General features: G+C 43.5%; 1 protein-coding gene across 3 annotated transcripts in view; it reads left to right on the plus strand.

Moving 5' to 3' along the window:
* Positions 1-18,930, plus strand: part of pdlim5a (PDZ and LIM domain 5a) — a 59,572-nt gene that overhangs the window by 14,004 nt on the left and 26,638 nt on the right. For all 3 annotated transcript variants that reach the window (XM_041937416.1, XM_041937418.1, XM_041937417.1), the window contains 2 exons: positions 560-711; positions 18,489-18,528. In XM_041937416.1, the coding sequence (XP_041793350.1) occupies positions 560-711; positions 18,489-18,528 (192 nt within the window). The remainder of the gene's footprint in view (positions 1-559; positions 712-18,488; positions 18,529-18,930) is intronic.

An 18,930-nucleotide genomic window follows, 5' to 3' on the forward strand; every position in this document is an offset into this window, starting at 1 on the left:
CATGCTTTAAAAATGTCATTTTTTGTCCACGTAGCGCTCTGATACATTTAAGTGCTTGTATGTTGATAAAAAACTTCTTTGTCTCATGAAACAACCTACCAAAAAAAAAAAAAAAAAAAAGAATGGGCACATACAGTAACGGAGAATTTGGAGACGGAGAAGGGTTGTATTACAGCTTACATCTTTTTCCTCACTCATGCTGCGGTCGAGAGACCTTTTGAACTTTTCTCCTCTCTCTAACAAGCTGTAAGCCCAGTTTGACGGCAGCTCATAAAGAAGAAACAAAGGTAGCTCAAAGACGAAGGCTCCTGCTATTAAACAAGCATCAGTGAACGCACACTAGACCCTCCATCATGTGGTCAAGGACCAGGTCTTTCATTAGCTTTGTCCAAATGCTTCTGTAATGGAGCGGATCCATAAATCCTGTGATAAATACAGGGTGAACGTGTCCCTCCCACATCACCTTGACCCACCCTGCTGCAGGATTTTCATCCTGACCATGATGGCTGCTCTTTATGCAGATAATTGGAGCTGTTTGTGGGTTTTTGTGTCTCCGCAGCTGACGGATGGTGGGAAGGCGGCTAAAGGTGGCATCGCTGTGGGAGACATGGTTCTGTCTATCGACGGCATCACCACGGAGGGCATGAACCACCTGGAGGCCCAGAACAAGATCAAGAGCTGCACTGGAAACCTCAGCCTCACCCTGCAGAAGTAAGCCTTGAGCTCAAACTCACAGCGCATGCATGCGTGTGTGTGTGTGTGTGTGTGTGTGTGTAGCTGTAAAACCGAAACCACTTTGCAATGATTTAACGTGTGAACGTGAGCGGGGAGCCATTTATCCCCATGACAACACAGGATCCCTGTACGCTCCATTTCAAACACTCCCAAACAACCCGTCCCCTGCATCAAATTTAAAGTCCAGGCTTCCCCTTTCAACCCCAGATATCCCGCATACAGGCAGATGTTCACTGTTGTTGTAGGAGTTAATCTTAGCTCCAACACACAGCAACGCCATTAGTTCTGCCCGATCTTCCATTCCCTGAAGGAAAGACGAATAACCAAAATCACAGCGAGAGCATTACACATGTGGACCACCCCCTCTTCCCCAAGGCCTACTCCTCCCTATTTGGTGGAATCCTGTTGTACAGTAGAGATGATTTATCACATGCAGTTGTGTTACTGGGTGTGTGTGTGTGTGTGTGTGTGTGTGTGTGTGTGTGTGTTATATTGGTTCTCATGTGGTTCGGATTGTCTGGTCCTTTTGGCAGCACTTGTAGGCATGCGTGTGTTTTTATTTAAACGCGGTGAGACGTTCAGGGCTCCTACACTTGTCCTTTTGGATTGGAGCTCATGAAAGAAGCAGCAGCTTTACAGTACACAGCACATGCGCAGGTAACATGAATTGATTTAGCTATAAATGAAATTAGAATTGAAGTAATAAAACGCTCACTTTCCTTTTCTTTCTGTGAGTTTTGACGCGCCTCTTCATGTGTGTCTGGTTTTGACATCCTGTCCTCCCTCGATGACGACTTTCCATCTTTCTCTCAGGCCTCCTCTTACACGAGGCCAGTTGAGCGTGTCCTAATTTGTGTCCAAATGATGACTGAAGATGTTTGCTTTTGTACCGCGGGGCTAGTAGCAGCTCAAGGTCAGTCTGCGGCTCCCTGTGAAAGAGAGACCCACGACCAAACGTTTTTTTTATGACGAGTGAAGCAGGTCTCAGCATCACATTTGGCTAAAAGTCATCGGCGGATGATTTACCTGTCAAAGTGGGAGTTCATAGTCTGATGGATGGTTTTTGCACTGAAGGTCAAAAAGTTTTGCTGACAACAAAGTGGAAGATGTACAACCGTCGGCCCAGCACTGAAACTGAAATGGTTTTTGCAGGGAGCAGCAGTAGTCGTTTGATTCATACCATTAAGCTATTTCTATTACACAGTATGGTCTGTCTCAGCATGTTGATAAAACATCACAAAAGGTTTCTTACCGATTTACTTTAGCAGTAATTAGCTGCTGTAGACTGCGGACAGCAGCGAAACGTATTCTAGACACACAAAAAAATCTACATCAGTTCAAGTGTCCGCATATTTAGAATACTTTTACTGTGTTGCCTCGCCGTCAGACAGCCCTTTAGCCCGTTATATCCATCTACGCTCTCTTCAAAGCCACCAGACTCCTTTCACAAAAACAGTAATTTAATCTCACAGAACACGGGAGTTGCTGGTCTACCGCTGACGTTGTTAAGTTCCTCTGCGTTATTGTGTGACTTCAGTGTTTTAGCGGGTTAGTCTGGATTCACTGAAATCCCAAGATCCAAGCCCTGGCTCATGATTGATATAAAGTGGAGCAATACTTCCACATTCTGCATCTGCTTATATAGTTTGTCTCCCTAAAGCGGCAATAAAGCATGTGGATGAGACGACTAATAGATTCAACATTTCAGTGCTTCATCTGAAGTTTGGCGTGTGGTGAAAGAGGTTGATATGAGCTGCAAGTCACAAACCTGCCAAGCATATAATTCATTATTATGACTGTCGCACCATATATATTCTCTTCAAGGAATAGTTTGGGAAATATGTTTATTCGCTTTCTTGTCTGTTGAATATGAAGGGACAGTTTTGAATATGTTAAATGTCTATGTCTGTTAAATGACAGTGTGTGAGTGTCATTAACTTTTGTGAGAGTTAGTTGATGGACGATGAATGCTTTCTTTTCACACGTTCATGCACAGCACTGATTACCACCTCGTTGGCTGGACTTCATCGCTTCTATGCCAGTCGGAAATAAAGATGAATTTGATTATACTTTACATGGAAATGTGAAGCTACTGCCAGGAGGTTGTTAGATTAGCTTACCGTAAAGACTGGAAACAGGGGGAATCTGCTAGCCTGGCTCTGGCCTAAAGTTAAAAAACTACTGCACTCCAGGAAGTCACTGCACCAGGCCAAGAAATAGTCCAGGACTAAACCCCGGTAAAACCACAACATGTTGTTTTTACTCTTCATTCGCAGTGAGTTTCAGCTTGTGGTAGCATCAATATTCTCATCTAACTCCAGATAAGAAAGCAAATAAGCCCATTCTCCCAAATTGTCAAACCATTCCTTTAACGCTCATTAATCTTTTTATTGATGGTGTTTTTCTTCTGCAGTGACGACCAGAGCAAGTTCTTGTAACTGTCACAGACTTTTGTTTCCAATTACTTCATTAAGGCTTCAAATGAGCTGCCAAGTGCCAGTGTGACTGAACAAATCTCATGTAAGGGTGCCCTTGTTTGGGAGAGCAGTTAAAGGATTATTTGTTCTGCATCGCTCTGTGTCTGTGGCAGACATCAGCCCTTGAAGGGTTGATTCATGGCCTATTGGAAACACGTGGGACGGCTCGTTTCATTAAGTGGCAGTATTATATTATTAAGGCTGTGTGACCAGGCAGGCGCGTCGAGGACAGCTGGCTCCAGCCTCTGCTTCACTGGGACACTTTCACGTCCAGAAGATTGACACTAATCCCTGCGTCTTTTCCAGGTTGCATTATAATAAGAAATAAGATCAGAGCCTCTTTCTGTTTGTTGCTTGGCATTCATTGGCACTGTGAGTTAAACATACTGTATATCCAAAGAGGGTCATGTCTAGGTCAACATCTGGGATTTAATGGGTTTACATGCGTAATGGAAAGAACCAATTTAGTCCCTTGTTTCTGTTAGTTTTTATAGGCGTCACTCGCTTCTCTTTTCATTTTTCCTTCCTGCCTGCACGTTTTGGATCGGGTTTGTCACTGGGTCAGATAGCAACAGGAATGATACCAGTGAGAAGATACAGAGACATGTTAACAATGCATGTGGTGTCTGTATGTGTGTATTTTAAAAGGAGACAGGTTGTTATTCCTTTTCCAAATAAAGGGGTGGTGGGAGAGGAGATGGGCAGCAGATGTGTGAAGGACAAGAAAAGCAAAAGCTGTAAAACAAAGTTGTTCCTGCAAGAAAAATTTGAACTGACACAAAGCTGGTTGCAGTTCTTTTTGAGGATGATATGGCAGATGAGAGGAGGGCCAGATTATCCTGGCACTTGCCCACCTCTCCATCCAGCAAAAAAAAACAAAAAAACACTGGACCAGAACCAGGATTTATTAACTGAAAAGCAAAGCCAGACACTAAATGCATGAACGCAAACGCCATGGTTACCGGAGCAATCATCACACACCAACATTCATTTAGCTGTCCGTGAGACTCTCTGTATTTCTAGAGTGGAAAACATATTACAGCAAAGGAAGCAGCGCTGAAATTGATGCTAGCAGGTGCCAAAACGACGGTGTAAGTTTGTTGTTGTTGTTCCTTTCATTCCAGCTCAGATCAGCCAGTTTGGACTGATCTAAACAGTGTTAACACAGAGCATTATTATAACAAAAAATAAAAAATAAAAAATAAAAAATCACTCTGACGAGCAACAGATTAAAGATGTCTTTGATTTTCTCTCACTTTCGGAACTGGTTTCCCCCCCAAAAAAAACCTTCCATCACACAGGTTTTGCACTTGAAAATCAGATTTCACACATCAACACATCATCCTCCATCCAGGAATAATCCCCTTTAATTCTTTCTAGATTTGTTTTTTACTTACTCAAAAGCATCACTCCGCAGTTTCAGTCGTGTCTGTCTGCAGCGTGCACAAGGTAAATTCTCCATTCACACCTGCATATCAGCCTATAGGGCTGATCTATATTTGGCTGGGGCAGCAAGTGTCTAGCAATGTGTTGCGTAAATTGAATTACGTGGCTGTAAGTCTGTCACTTTATCGCAGTGTGACTGAGTGACCAAGTGAGAGATTCTGTTGGCTTTCGAAGATCAGAATCAATGTTTGATTCGGCCAACCAGCCTCTTTTTATTCACGCTACCTGTGAAATAAGTTGCACTGAGGGCAGTCAGGGCATGAACAGTACTGACGACATGCTGGTTCCTGATCTGGAGTGTTTGTTGTTTTATGTAACGTTTCAATCTTTGCCTGAGTTTTTCTTCTGTCCAGGAATGCACTCTGTATTGTTATGTTAATAATAGCCCTGAAAACACAAACTTTCTGTCAAACAGTGTTAGTGTGTGTGTTTGCAGCGCTCTCGCTAACAGAGTGAGGTTTAAAAACTGAAAGGAGCGAGACCAGGAAAGAAGGATGGATGGAAAAAGCTTAAAAGAAGTCAAATGGAAGTAACAGCATGGCAAAGAGATGAAAGAGAGGCACATAAACAACGACGGAGTCGGATTCTCCGCGGCCGAGGCTTTTTGATCAGCCGGGTTGCCATCTGCAGTTTCTGTAAACCATGGATCACCCGGCCTGATGGCACCATGCGAGAAAGTTAAAACATCACTGCTCCGTGTTTGGATTCATAGATATCCATAAAGTTTTACTGTGATCACTTAGGCACAGCTGTGGAAAAAATGCAGTCGGGTTTCTGGGAAATTCCTTTTTTTCAATGAGCGATTTTCCCGTTTTCAGTGTCGAACTGAATTCCACTTGATGAGACCTAGAAAAACAGCTAATACCTTGTTAGCTAAACAGACTTTACTGTGAACGAGATATCAGACATATGTGGAGCACATGTGTTCATAACACACACACACAACGGACACACACAAATCCTCTATCAGGAGGCTGGTTGGTTTGGTTTGAGTACATCCCAGTGAACCTCCTCAGTCGTTCTAGCAAGCACGAACAGATGAACATATTTGCAAAGTTGCAAAATGTTGATTTTGAACACATTTTCTACAATGTCTACAATAGTAACTAACTAACCTTAGCCAAAGTGCTTTTGTTGCATCAATCTAACTGAACTTAGATATGACTCTAACTGATCTACTCCCTACATTCACCCCAACCAACTCCCACATGCAGTATTATAGCACTTTTCCACAAAAACAACATAATCCAGGCACCAATTACCCTACAATTCCCTTCAAAATACTTGCAATAACAAGTCAGTAGCATATTAATGTACTTACAAGGAGACAGGGTTGCAGTAGAAGAGTTTGTCATCGAGGCGTAGACAGATCAGGATAAGGTTGGAGGTTATGGGAAGAGGAACTGATAAGATGGAGCAGAGGTGTGTTTTCTATGGACTGAGGGGGTGCGCAGTTGAAAAGGTGATGACAGAGCGGCGGGGAGAAGGAGGTGTGCGAGGAAGAGGAAAGTCGGGAGAGGAGGCAGGAAAGAGGAAAGGACAAAGAGGGGAGACTGAGAAACTGACATGAGATGAAATGCAAGAATGTGATTGGAGCTGAAGCCTGAAGTGAGAGCTGGAGGAGCGGAGCGGGGTTAAACCTGTAGAGGAGCTACAAATGAAGAAGTTTCCACGCTGATGGCTTCGTCCTGAAGCACAGAACAATCACAGCGTTCCATCACTGAAATTAGAGTCTTCAGCAGTGTAATTATTCTCTTTAGAGGTACACCAAAGCATTAAACTGTTCGTTTCAACCAATCGCCTCGTGCCTCAACAAAACCACCTTTGTATTTCACTGTTATGCTCCTCAACTGCCAGTGTCTGGCTACATGCTTAATTCCCCATAGTAAAGTCCTTTCGACGCCCATTTGACTATTTAATGGGTCTGCGTGTATGTGAGTGTTTTTCACCGGTAATGGCGCCGTCTCAAGGGTTAAAAAGGTGCAAAGTGAAACACCGCTGACCTGATGCACTCACCCGCGTGTACCTAGTCACATCACGGCATGCTGCCAGTGAATGCATGATTTGAATAAACAAGCTATCACGCTAAGAAGAAAGGTTTGAAGCAGCTTTTGTGTCGTGCTGAGTTAATTGGTTCCACTTCTCTTTTTATCAGAGTGGAGATCTCACCCTGTTGAAAGGACCTCAAACAGGATAATTACAGTGTTTGACAAGCCTATTCTTCATGACTGAGTGTCTCGATGGTGGAGTTGTCACATTTATTATAGCGGGGGTCTTATGTATTCATGTGGAAAGCCACAAGGACAGGCCATAATAAGTCATGGATAAACACAATCAGATCTTAGATCTCTTGTGCATAATGCTGAATTGAAACGCTGTCGTCTTGTTGTTTTGCTGCGGTGTCATTGATTTACGGACCCCCACCCCCCAACATGCACAAACACACACATCAATCAGAATGGAAGTTTTGCTCACCTCAGCACTCTGTATCCTGCACACACACATTCACTTTCACACCCCATACATGTGATACATACGTGCAAAGAGAGACAGAGATGTATTGGAGAAACTGGATATTTTTCACAAGAGGTACAATTAAGTTAAGGTTCCTAACAAAGACATGCACACACACACACCCACACACACCCACACACACATATGCAGCTGCTGGAGTTATTTCGAGTCTGGAAGCTGGCTCTGGATGCTCAGGCAAGGGATTGGGTGAGGGAAGTTTATGCATGGTTGGGGTATACTTTTCCGTTTTGTTTACATTGCGTTCTCTGAATAGAGACAGCGAAATCCCTGGGTTGTATGTGCAAATGCTGATGCTTGTGCACAGCCACGTGCCCAACAAACACAGGCACACACGCACACGTGTTGGTGTGTGTTTAACTCAGCCTGCTGCTGCAGAGCGCACCACTGAATGGCACTGCCACTGGCTGCTTCTAGCACAGAGGTTAATTTCATTTTCTCTTTAAAGTGTTCACGTCCGTCCTGCTGTAGATTTGTGGTTTGCAATGTGGCCATCCTAACAATGACATCTGAAAGTGTCTGTGCGCACACACACATGACTGATGACCTCTCATCGAATCAGAAATATGAGAAAGTATCGGTTACATAATCGGTCACTTGATGTATGGGGCTATGTGTCAGCTACCTGTTTGTAGGCAAGACTGATACTTTAACCAAGTGATTTATTGCCTGTTTTTAGCTCATGCTTTGAAATGAAACCCAGAACGGACAGCATGCTTACTTGGAACTGACCCGCGTGTAACAAGAACATCGTGTTTGAACGAGCTTGGCTTTGAAGCAGAGAGATAATTGGATTCCCTATTTAAAAAAGACTGGAGAAAACACGCTTTTTTAAAAATTACCTCTGTCGATGCAGCTCTCTACTTTCCATGAAGGAGCAGAGAGAGGTGTGAACAGAAAAAACATCAAGAACTCCTGCTCTAACATGACAGCCCTCAGTTTGATGGTTGTTAGCTGGAACAGTCCCACCACCTGTGTTGTAAGGTATAAAATCTTTTATTGTTTTGTTTACGCCTTTATCAGCTGCAAAATAAAAAAAATCTAAATCAAAATCGTCCATTTTCCTGGTGAGGACGGGCTCATAGCGGTACAGCAAGTATAGCATTGGCCTGATCGCTTAGAACTTGTGAGACTTGAACTCTAGCTGCAAAAATTCACAGCCTTTTGCAAATCCTCTGTACTCGTAGCCGCTCTCTGCGCAGCTGCCATTGTCACTTACTCGCCTCTGATATTTGCCAAAGATGTTCCAAAGCCAAGAGTGCTAAACTGGGCTCACCTGTCTCTGTCTTTCACTGCTCTGAAGTATTTGCCAAAGATCATCTAAAACTGATGGCCATCATCTTTGGCCAGGCTCGCCTTATTCACGCGTAAGATCATAATACCGAGAGAATGCGGCTACAGCTAGACACACCTGTCTCTGCCTGTCTCTTGCTAGTCCGTTGTTTTTGCCAAGGAAAATACAAATCCCATGAACATTAGGGGTCTGTGAAGGTAACCCGCAGATGCTCCGAGGCCAGGAACACTGTGTTAAGCTCATCTGTCTCTGTTTTCTTAATTCTTCCCCGCTATTCGCCAAACATATCTTCACGTAAGCCAAGAGCACTCATCTTCGGGCCAGCCAGCGTTGTTGAACGATACCCAAACAGGCAGCTGTAACAGTGTGAGGAATCATCCGGACTGATTAGAGGAGAAACACAAGAAGCCACATTTCACGAGCCCTGAGTAATGGCTATAAATGAGTCTCAGGGCGTAAGGCGCAGTCGGAGCAGAAACTGTGCACTCAGCAGTTTTGCTCCAAATAAAATAAACTTCTAATTATAGTAACAAATGACTCGATAATAAATTGTAATCAACGTGTTTTGAGACACAATACACACACGTCCCAGACACGATTTGCTGTCTTCTCTCGCAGTTCACACATTGGGCTTCAGCTGTGTTATCAGTTCAGATTGGCTGGCATGTGTTTGAATTCAGCCAAATGACTCGCTGGGTGTTTATTTATGCCTGATTTAATTGCATAATCGGATGACACCACGTTCAGCTCAGGCGCACAGTGTAATCCTGAGGAGCATGACTCGGCCTGAACACATCTGTGCGTCTTTTCGGGACACAAACACGTCTCTGTGTTGCTCTCTGTCGAGCGTTTACCCCGATCGCTCTCGTCCCGCCCTGACCTTTTTTCCACGATTATCCTCTTCAAGCTCATCTGTCGAAAATGCTGCGATTTTATGGTGGAAATAAAAGAAGCTGAGGCCATTCAGGTATTTGCTGAATGTCAGAGCCAGGATCATTTTATGATCACTGTCGTATCACTGTCGCCTAAGATTATAAGACATGTGACTCTCAGTGACTCCGTGGCACTCAACTTGAGAGGTGTGTGTGTGTGTGTGTGTGTGTGTGTGTGTGTGTGTGAGAGAGAGAGAGAGAGAGACAGAAAGCAAGAAGTGGCTATGGTAAACAGAAACAGAAAGCTGAGCGGAGAATCAAAATTTAGATGAAAAACAATATAAAGGAAAATAAAAAAGAAGCCAGTAAATCTGGCGTCTCTGTGAGTGAATCTCTCTGAGTGATAGTGACGCACAATAATATCCATAACCCTCTCGGCAGACCGAAGGCCAGATGTTGAATATGGAAAACACTTCCTGGTCCAGCTGTGGATCATTTTGACGGGCAGGCTGTCTCAGTGCTGAGTGCTGGGCCCAGCTGGAGCTCCGTCTCTTCAGCCTGTCCTTCTTTTCTCCCGTTTGATGTACTGTGTTGTTTCTGTTTTCGCTGCCTTACAAAAGCAACTGTGAGCTTCCAGACAGAGCGAAAGAAACTGTAAAGTGGACGGCACTAAAATTATAAGACAATAAAACTCACTCTCTCACTCGCATTACACGTTTTAGGTAGTTTTGTACCCGTCATTTTCCCACTGTTTATACTTCAGCTGGATACACACAGTGTTGATGTCGTAAGTACATAAGTGCATAATTTGAGACCATAGAGATCACTGCGTAGATCTTACAAAACACAGCAGTAAAGGCCTGTTAATCTTGAATCTCTGCTGTAATTCATCCCATTTGAGGCCCCCTAGAATTATGTGGCTGTCCTCCTCCAGTTTGGGCCCCCCTGTACCATCAGTTCCCCTTACAGAGCCCCAGCATGTACCGAGTTTGCCTCCAAGGCAGAGATTCCTCAGCTCCCTCTGCTGAGGACCCACACCCGAAACAATGCGATCTTCATCTGACTCTCACGAAGTCACACCAGGGCTTCGGTCGTGCCGGGTTTAACCTGTGATGTGTAATTTCCTAAACACAGTGTAGGAGCGACTTTGAATAAGTTTGACAGTTCTGTCATGACTTTGATAAACCCAGATTTGCTCAGGGGATCAGTCCGATGTTTCTCTGCTCCTCAGGTTTTATGGTTTTGGCCAAGATTGTCACAGTGTGTTTGTCAATCAGCTGCGGCGAGAAGGAAAGCTCAGGTTTTGTGATTTCTCTGTATGTGTGTTTGCAGTGTGGAATGTCATGTATGTCTTTTGCAAACTGGCTGGCCATGCTCCAGCTACGGTCCATGGAGTCATTAGTTTGTCCAATTACACTTTAAATCTTCTAAACGATGATGGCAATGTTCAGTGTGGGAGTTGCCATGAAGTGTTCACAGAGGTATGGCAGAGCATTTTCAGGTCATTAACCATGGTTAAAAAAAAAAAAAAAAAGCTTTAAACACGCCAGGTTATGTTGCAAGACAAATATTGTGGGAATCCACGGGTGTTTGAGTTTTGCTGTTTGCGTGTGTGACTGCTTGTTGTTCGTGTCCGTCCTGTCCCTGAGACTGTGTCTTTCTTACCGCCTCCATGTGAGCTCTTCTCTTTATACGTACAGCTTTAACTTCTTGGTCAGTCTGCTGTGAAACAAAGCTGTAAAAGTTTAAATTAGATCTCAACAGACAACACGGGACTCCAGTCCTGCCATCTACTGTTTTACTGCCCTGAGACTCCGGAGACGGTGCCGGCTCTCAGCCTCACCAACTCCTATAGACGCTCCGCTTTAACCAAACAGCTGCATTATTGTTGCACGTAAAAAGCAAACATCTGTCCTTTGCCTCTAAAAGATATATGTGCGTGAATTATGATGTTACGTAAAATTACTTTTAGGCTCTTTGGAAAACATCTAAGAAGAATTAGACGCTGTAAAAGTACCTACACTGTTCATCTGTTTTATTACCTTAAATTATGTGACATTTGCTGCACCACTGCATGTATGGTTTACAGTGTTAACTCTTCTTCTTTGGTGTCATAAAGATTTCATACATTGCGTATGAGTACACAAGATATAAGATTTTATAGCTTTTTGTCTCAAATATAGGCCTACCTCACTCCTTCTATGCACTGTTTAAAGGACTTCATGTCTTTAAACGTCCAAACCCTGTATAATATATACAGCTGCAGTATATTCCAGTTCCTGTGTCTCATATTTTTATTTTTACACCACTATCCTCGCACTTGATCTAGTTTCATCCAGTTCTTTTTGTTTTATAACCTTTATTTGGTCAAGACAAGTTAACTGGAGTGCACTTGGTCCCTCCTCTTTCTGTGGAGTGGTTGAATGTAACTAAGTACATTTACTCAAGTACTGTCTTTTCTTTTTATGCTACTTTCTACTTCTATTCCATGACATTTCAGAAAGAAATATTGTACTTTTACTCCATTAAAATGGATAACTTTAGTTGCAGGTTTCTTTGTTAGATTCATGTTAATAATACAAAATATGATAAACAAAACAAACAAAAACTATAATGGATAATTACATGTTAAGATAAGGAAAACTTTATTGATCACCTGGGGTAAATTCTCATGCTACCCAGCAGTAAATAGGAATTTAAATTAGCTGCGTGTTTATGGGCTGCAGCATTGTAGTGATGAACACATTAATGCATCAATTTACTTTTGGTACTGAAGCCACAGCTGTGAGTATTTCTTCCACCGCTGTGCAGTGGTGAGTATTAGTTATGGACGTGCTGCTCCCCCTGCTCCTGTGCTCTGTGGGGGGTTTGATGCAGCGCTGTTGACCTGCAGGCTGTTGGAGACATTGCCTCCTTTCTCCTGCCCTGGTCGGGTTTAACTTAATGTGCCTGTTTCCTCTCATGGTCTGCTTTTAAGACCCCTCGGGGTACCAGTCCACTGCTGTGTGTTTTTGTTAGAAAGTGAGCTACTATAAAAAGTGCTTGTTTGTTGCTATGTTACTACAGCAAACACGGTGGCTATACTTCATGTTTAGGCATTTTAGACTTCTTCTGTGATAACCTGCAATTCAAAAATGCACTTCTGTGTACTTGTTATCAAGTATCCTGATTACTTTTATTGATTTTCACAGCTAAAGGAAGGGAAAATGTGTCTTTATGCACACATTAGAGTAGCTATATCCATACAGGTCAAGTCTGAGTACAAACCATCAGACTAACAGAAGTGTGAGAGCCTCTTTCATGAAAACCACAGTGGATTTTTACCCTCGGGCTTTTTGTCTAGCCATATTGATCTGTGGCAGAAGATAAAGAAGCACAAACCTTACAACAAATATATAATGCTTTTTTTTGTATTTCTAACATGGCCTGCATGACGAGCGGCTTGCACACAATCATTGGAACAAAAGCTGAAAGTGGAGTTTTTCTTCCGCCCGTGACTGCGAGCCTTCAAACATACTCCAAATTTTCCCGAAGCTGATTTAATCGAGTGATGTTGTTGCAGTGAGTCCGCCCTAAATTGAACATATCTTGTTCCTTCGGTCCATCTGGTCAGTGTCAAAGCTTCTTTTAGGATCTCGTGTGAGGTCATTCTCAGCAGAAAGGCCTGGCGAAGCCTCAGAGGAGGGACGTGGTGGATAAGGAACTCACACACACACACATATATACACACACAGACCTACAGCACTTGTGATCTGTGGGTGACCCCTGTCTCCTATGGTCTTGCCCAGAGCGGGGACTGATAAAGACAGGCGGACTCAGCTTCCAGATCTATTTAAAGGCCATTTCTAGATAAACTCGCACAGTGGCCTTGAAGTAGCAGAGAAATAGCGCAGTTGTTTTTGGATTTAATCACACCAGCAAAGGAATGTTACACCCGCTTGTGAAATCAGGAGTTATAGTCTTTGTTCACTCATGATCTGTCTCTCTTTGGACCCATAACTCAATCCTAGCTACACTGACTCCCTCTGCCTCCATAACGCCACTACGCACATACAGTACACACACTTACTGTTGACACCCAAATGCTGAACCACATGTGGTAATAATTCTGCCAGTCACTCTGTTCTTACTTGGTGCCCTGGCATTCCCTCCTGGTCACGTTGGTCTGTCTGCTTCAGTTTAAGGTAAAATTACAAAAACCCTGAAACCAAACCAGCCCGCTTTCTCCAATTTTTCCCTAATAAGGCACAGAAAAAGAAATAAATAGACAAGAGTGTGTGTCCCACCTTCAGGAATGACGACTGCATACATTTCAGAGGGCTTTGTTTCAATAACCATGATCACTTTTGTTTAAAAAACAGTGACCTCACTCCCAGGAAAGGGAAACAAGGGGCATGAATGGGCAGGACGGAGGACGTAAAAGAGGAGAGACAGATAATTCAGACACAACAGAGACGAGTGGAAAGAGGTGAGAAGAGAAAAAGGAATAGAAAAATTAGGCTTTTTTAAAATTGAGACTTAATTTAGAATTAAGAATGAACTTGGATTAATTGGTTTAATATTGAGTTAAGGTGTTTTGACTTCAGTTGGATAAGATCATTCCCTCCTGCGCTTGGCAGGAATGCAACAGTGACCACAAAAACATGCAGGAGCTGCCAAAAAATGTCTCACCAAGACAAATTAGGTGCAAATCTAAGATAAGATCTCAGTTCATTAATAGCAGACTGGATCTGGGGCAAATAGGACCGCAGAAAACCGAGCCATTCGAGTCTTTCACGCATATAATAATCAGAAATGTCCGAGGTGTGCTGTTAATCTAAAAATAGACATGGACACACATACTGTCTGTCTAGGTGTGTGTGTGTGTGTGTTTGTGCATGTGTGTGTGTGTGAAGCTTATTTGTGCGTTCAGGTGCTGCAGAGTGTACAAACTGGCCCTTGTAGTCTGTGTTTTTGCGCCCCTTGCACTACATTTCCTGGACCAGCCCGTCTTGCCTGAAATCACTGTCACCACACCCTGTGTAAGACATCATAGTGTGTGCATGTGCATATGTTTATGTGGGTGTGTGTGTGTCAACCGGCCTGTGCTTGTTCACTGCTTTCAATGATTCTGTCAACTGGCAGCACACTTCATCAAAGACCTGCTTTATGCTGAAATACAATGAGTGTGTATCTGTTTAAACGAGAGTCACCGGACTGATTGAACAGAGCTTTGTGTGTGTGTGTGTGTGTGTGTGTGTGTGTGTGTGTGTGTGTGTGTCTGTGCCTGTATTTGTGTTGTATAGAGTGTTTCCACTGGTGTTACTAAGAGATCTCAGTCAGTCACCTCCACCTAAACCACTCTTGCCTCTATACCACCTCCCACCTTTTCAGACATAAAATCACACACACACACACACACACACACACGCACACACACAGGGAACAATGTATTATTGATTCAGTATGGCTGGTTGCTGGCTGGTGAAGCTGCCGGCGCGTCAGGGCACAGCCCTGGAAACATCGGTCAGTGATCTCACTCGAGTAAGAATAGACCGGAGAGATTAAACACAAATGCACAACTGAGAACACAGAACAGCCGCGAGGCCACGGATGATTTGAGAGGAGATGAAGAAGAGATGGCATCCTCCTCTTCGTGACAGATCAATTTACTGCAATGCATACACGTTGGAGAAAACCGTAAAGAGACTCGAAGCAGCATAAAGGTAAAATATGGGCGCACGTTAAGACTGAGTATGCAGTTACAAAGACAAGAAATTCATATATTTTACAGAACAGTTAAGCTCTTGTTCTCTTTAATGTTGCACATGCAGCATGTTATACAGTAACAACAGATGAGGTGATGGAGAAGCCGCACAGAACAGAAAAAACAGGGAGACGCCACAACAAAACTCAATTCAACACCACACAACACGGCCTCAAATATTAGCAGACAGTTGTATCAAAAAGTCGACAGTCAACATCATGCAGTCGACAGTATTTACTGCAGGGCTGGATTGCATTATTCTAATTTTATTGTAAGATGTCCTGCTGTTTTGTTAATTCCCTGTAAATTCCAAAAAGAGGAAAATTGTTGAAGAGAGTGGAAACAGAACAGAGAAAATGTAACAGCCCATGAAAGCATGCTGTCAGTGTTATATAAAAGCTCATGTATGTCCAAAAAATAATTAATTAGGCAAACATTAAAGATCCGAGCAAGGAAGCTCAGAAAACATACAAAATGTTTTATATGCACGCAAACCCCGATGACCAAAGAGCAAGAGAAGTGGAATACATATTACTGTAAATGCTTAACAAAATATGGAAATATGTTTAAGCACCACCACCGTAACCACGGCATGCACTCGGATGCGGTGATGCATCAAAGCAAAACCAAAATAGCTGCCGCCGCAAAAAATAGCTGGGGAAACTCACAGTTACACGAACAGACCGACGGATTTATAATACAAAACTTCCACAGACATGAAGCAGAGTAAAGGACACACAGATAGCCTGACAGTTAGCATGCAACATGCAGAGTTACGAACACAGAGAGCAAAAACACGTTTCAGAGCAGCTGCTGTGGGTGGAAGAAGCACACACACACACACACACACACACACACACACACACACACGCACATGCACAGCCCAGCAAATGTTTCCATTTGGTGTGCAGGAGGTAGACGTATGAAATGTCACTGTCACACTGTCAGTGTCTTTATTGCATCCACTTACTCTCTGACCCTCACACATTTGAGCTATGGAGAAACGTTCCTGTGGTAAAGTGCTTGATACGGCGGTGTGAGGTGCTGCTATAGGGTAAATCAGCGCCCAGCAGAAGCCCCACATCCTGCTCGCGTATTTCTATTTTTGGCCCTTTTCATTTTGCTCTTTTAACGCAAACTGTATACAACCAGTGCGGCAACACGTTTTCGAAACACTTTCTCCGAGGCTGTCGAATTTGACGCTGACAGCCACGCAACTTTCAGGAAGATCAGCCTGGATCGCTGCAACTCTCACGAGTTCTCCCAAGGTCGAGCCGAGTCCCAGGAACATAAAAGGCCTTTTAATAAAACAGCAGGTTGCTTGTTTGGAAGCCTTAAATTACCTTTGACTGTGCAAATCCCCAGAGAAGAAGGTTTGAAAGCCTCTGAGTTAAATTAAACTCTGGTTCTCATTCACTTTCTAGCAGGCATCATTTTTTTCTGCCTCTCGCCATATGTCCCCAACACACTTCCATGTTGGTGCTTCCAGTTATAGCCGCTGTGTAATCAAGGCTACAGCACCCAGGGATGACGGTGACGTGTTTGAAATACTCACTTGATACCCTGGTGTTCTCCCTCCTACTCTATGTGCCTCTCACGTGTCTGTGCCGTTGGTTGCGCGAGTCAGATCAGATCGGCTTTGATGTCCCTGAATGCTTTGGGGTTGTGCTGATGGGGGACTTGCTGGACCACAGTGTGTCCAGGGACACCCACAGGGCAGGCACCTACCTACCGTCTTAATGAGACGAAAAAGTGGTTCCTGGAATGTCTTTGACACTTTAGCAGTTGCTCAGGGAGGTGCTTTTGCTTTTGGCCGAGCCTTCGAGGCAGACATTCTGCTAAGACAGGTACAAATCCAACACGTTCTCATCCCAGGTCGTCAAATACCGACGCCGCCGCGTGCGATGCGCAAAGCCTTCCTGCCAGAAAGCCCTTCTAGCACATGATTAACCCGACGAGTACTGCTGTGAGACACTCACAGCTTGGTTAGACTTAGGCACCAAAACCATTTGGTTATGTTTTGGAAAATATGGCACACTTCAGGCTTCACTTAACACGCAGGATTTTATGTGGACTTATGTGGACAGTTGCTATATGCGTATGATATCGCCAGAGATGGGCTTATATTGGAGTTAGCTGAAAGCCCGGTGCATCTCGTACCTTGCCGAGGGGCTCGATAAAAACGTTTGTGTTTCGGACCTTCTCCCCTCATGTCTATTCATTCAGCTTTGCTTGCGCTCTTGGTCGGTTGGAGAGCTGTTGGTCAGGGTTTAGACTGTTTCCCTGTTCAGGTCAGGAGAGTTGTCGAGTAATTTTGTGGCATGACGCACTTCTCCTTCTGGTGTGAATGTCATTTAAAGATCCTCACGTCTCATGTGGAGGGAACGCGATGCTCTATCAGGAAGCTGCTGGCAAACCTGAACTACAGAGGAGTAAGAAGCAGAGAGGAAGAGGCCAAGTGTGCGAGTAGCTGTATCTGTCGACTGATGTGCTTCTTGCTACTGCGAGGCTGCTGGTGAAGGACACGAGCCTCCCTCAGGAAGTTTCTGGAAGGGTCGCTCTGAAAGGAATGCCGGGCTGCTGACATTCACACGTCTTCAGTTACCGCGCCGTTTACTTAACCTTTCATTTATGTTAACTCAATATTTTCCCCCTCATATCATGCTCAGTGTTGTGATGCACTGTTTGAGTTGCATTCATTTGATCCATGTGTTCTCTTGTTTGATGTTGTTATTGAGAGAATTCACTGTTTGGAACACTTTATATCACATGTATTAAGCGTTCCAAAGAGTTTGTATTGATCCATAACCGCTGTAAATGATTTGTTTCAGTTAATCTTGCGTCAATTCAGTGCCATCCTGTTGCAATAAAATCATCTGAAACCAGGCCGGTCAACTAAAAACACTGGAAACAGACGAAAAATACATTTTTGTATGAAGTGCTCAGCTGATGTCACTTCAGAGTAAATTTAACAGTGTGGATAGTTGCAGGCGTGTTCCTCAGATGACCTTTCCTGGAGTTCCTGGCTCTGTCTATCAAACGTCGACGGTATCAGATTGATTTGAGCCTTTCTGGACCTAAAACAGCCGCCTTCAAATGCACACGGACATTGAAAGAGACAATTTTCAGCTCTAGCAACTTAAGTTTCACACGGACTCGTTGAGCCGCTCACAGCTGATAGCAGAAACCTCTCCATGCTGTTTTCTATGCTGAGAGCTCAGGTTTGATAGGTGCATATCAATCTATTAATATCAGCAAGTACTCTTTTAAAATGCTGAGGCCGTTTAACCCACATGGTGTCGGCTAATACCAAGACATTCTCAATATATCAAAAATGAAAAATAACTCAAGCACTTTCTCTTTCCCTTCTTCCTCCCTCTCTCCAGGGCCTCCAGTGTTCCTAAACCTCCTCCTGTGGCACCGAAGGTACTGTAACACAGCATGACAGTACAGGATGTTATATGAATGCCTCTTTATAGATAGAAGAAAATCCTGAAATACTGTTTAATCGAGACAAAGCACACCAGGTGAACTGTTCTTCTGAATACATTTTAAGAAATTATACAAATTTTAAATGACAGGATAACAAACTTTTTAAATCACTTTCCAATCAAGCAGTTGTGGAGTTACAGGAAAAACAAACTTGTAATATGAAAAGTTAGTAAATGGATGACTTTTTAAGTATGAAATGCTAAAAAGAAAAAAGTAATTCACCTGGGGTACCATGTTTTATGTAATTTCCACCCCTCTGAAACGATGCCAAACACAGATTTGCTGCATGAAAACCACCGTTGTCTTGTTTTGTGTTATTTATTTTTTAGTGTAAAT

This window comes from Chelmon rostratus, chromosome 5 (assembly GCF_017976325.1).
Source record: "Chelmon rostratus isolate fCheRos1 chromosome 5, fCheRos1.pri, whole genome shotgun sequence".
Lineage (NCBI taxonomy): Eukaryota > Metazoa > Chordata > Actinopteri > Chaetodontiformes > Chaetodontidae > Chelmon > Chelmon rostratus.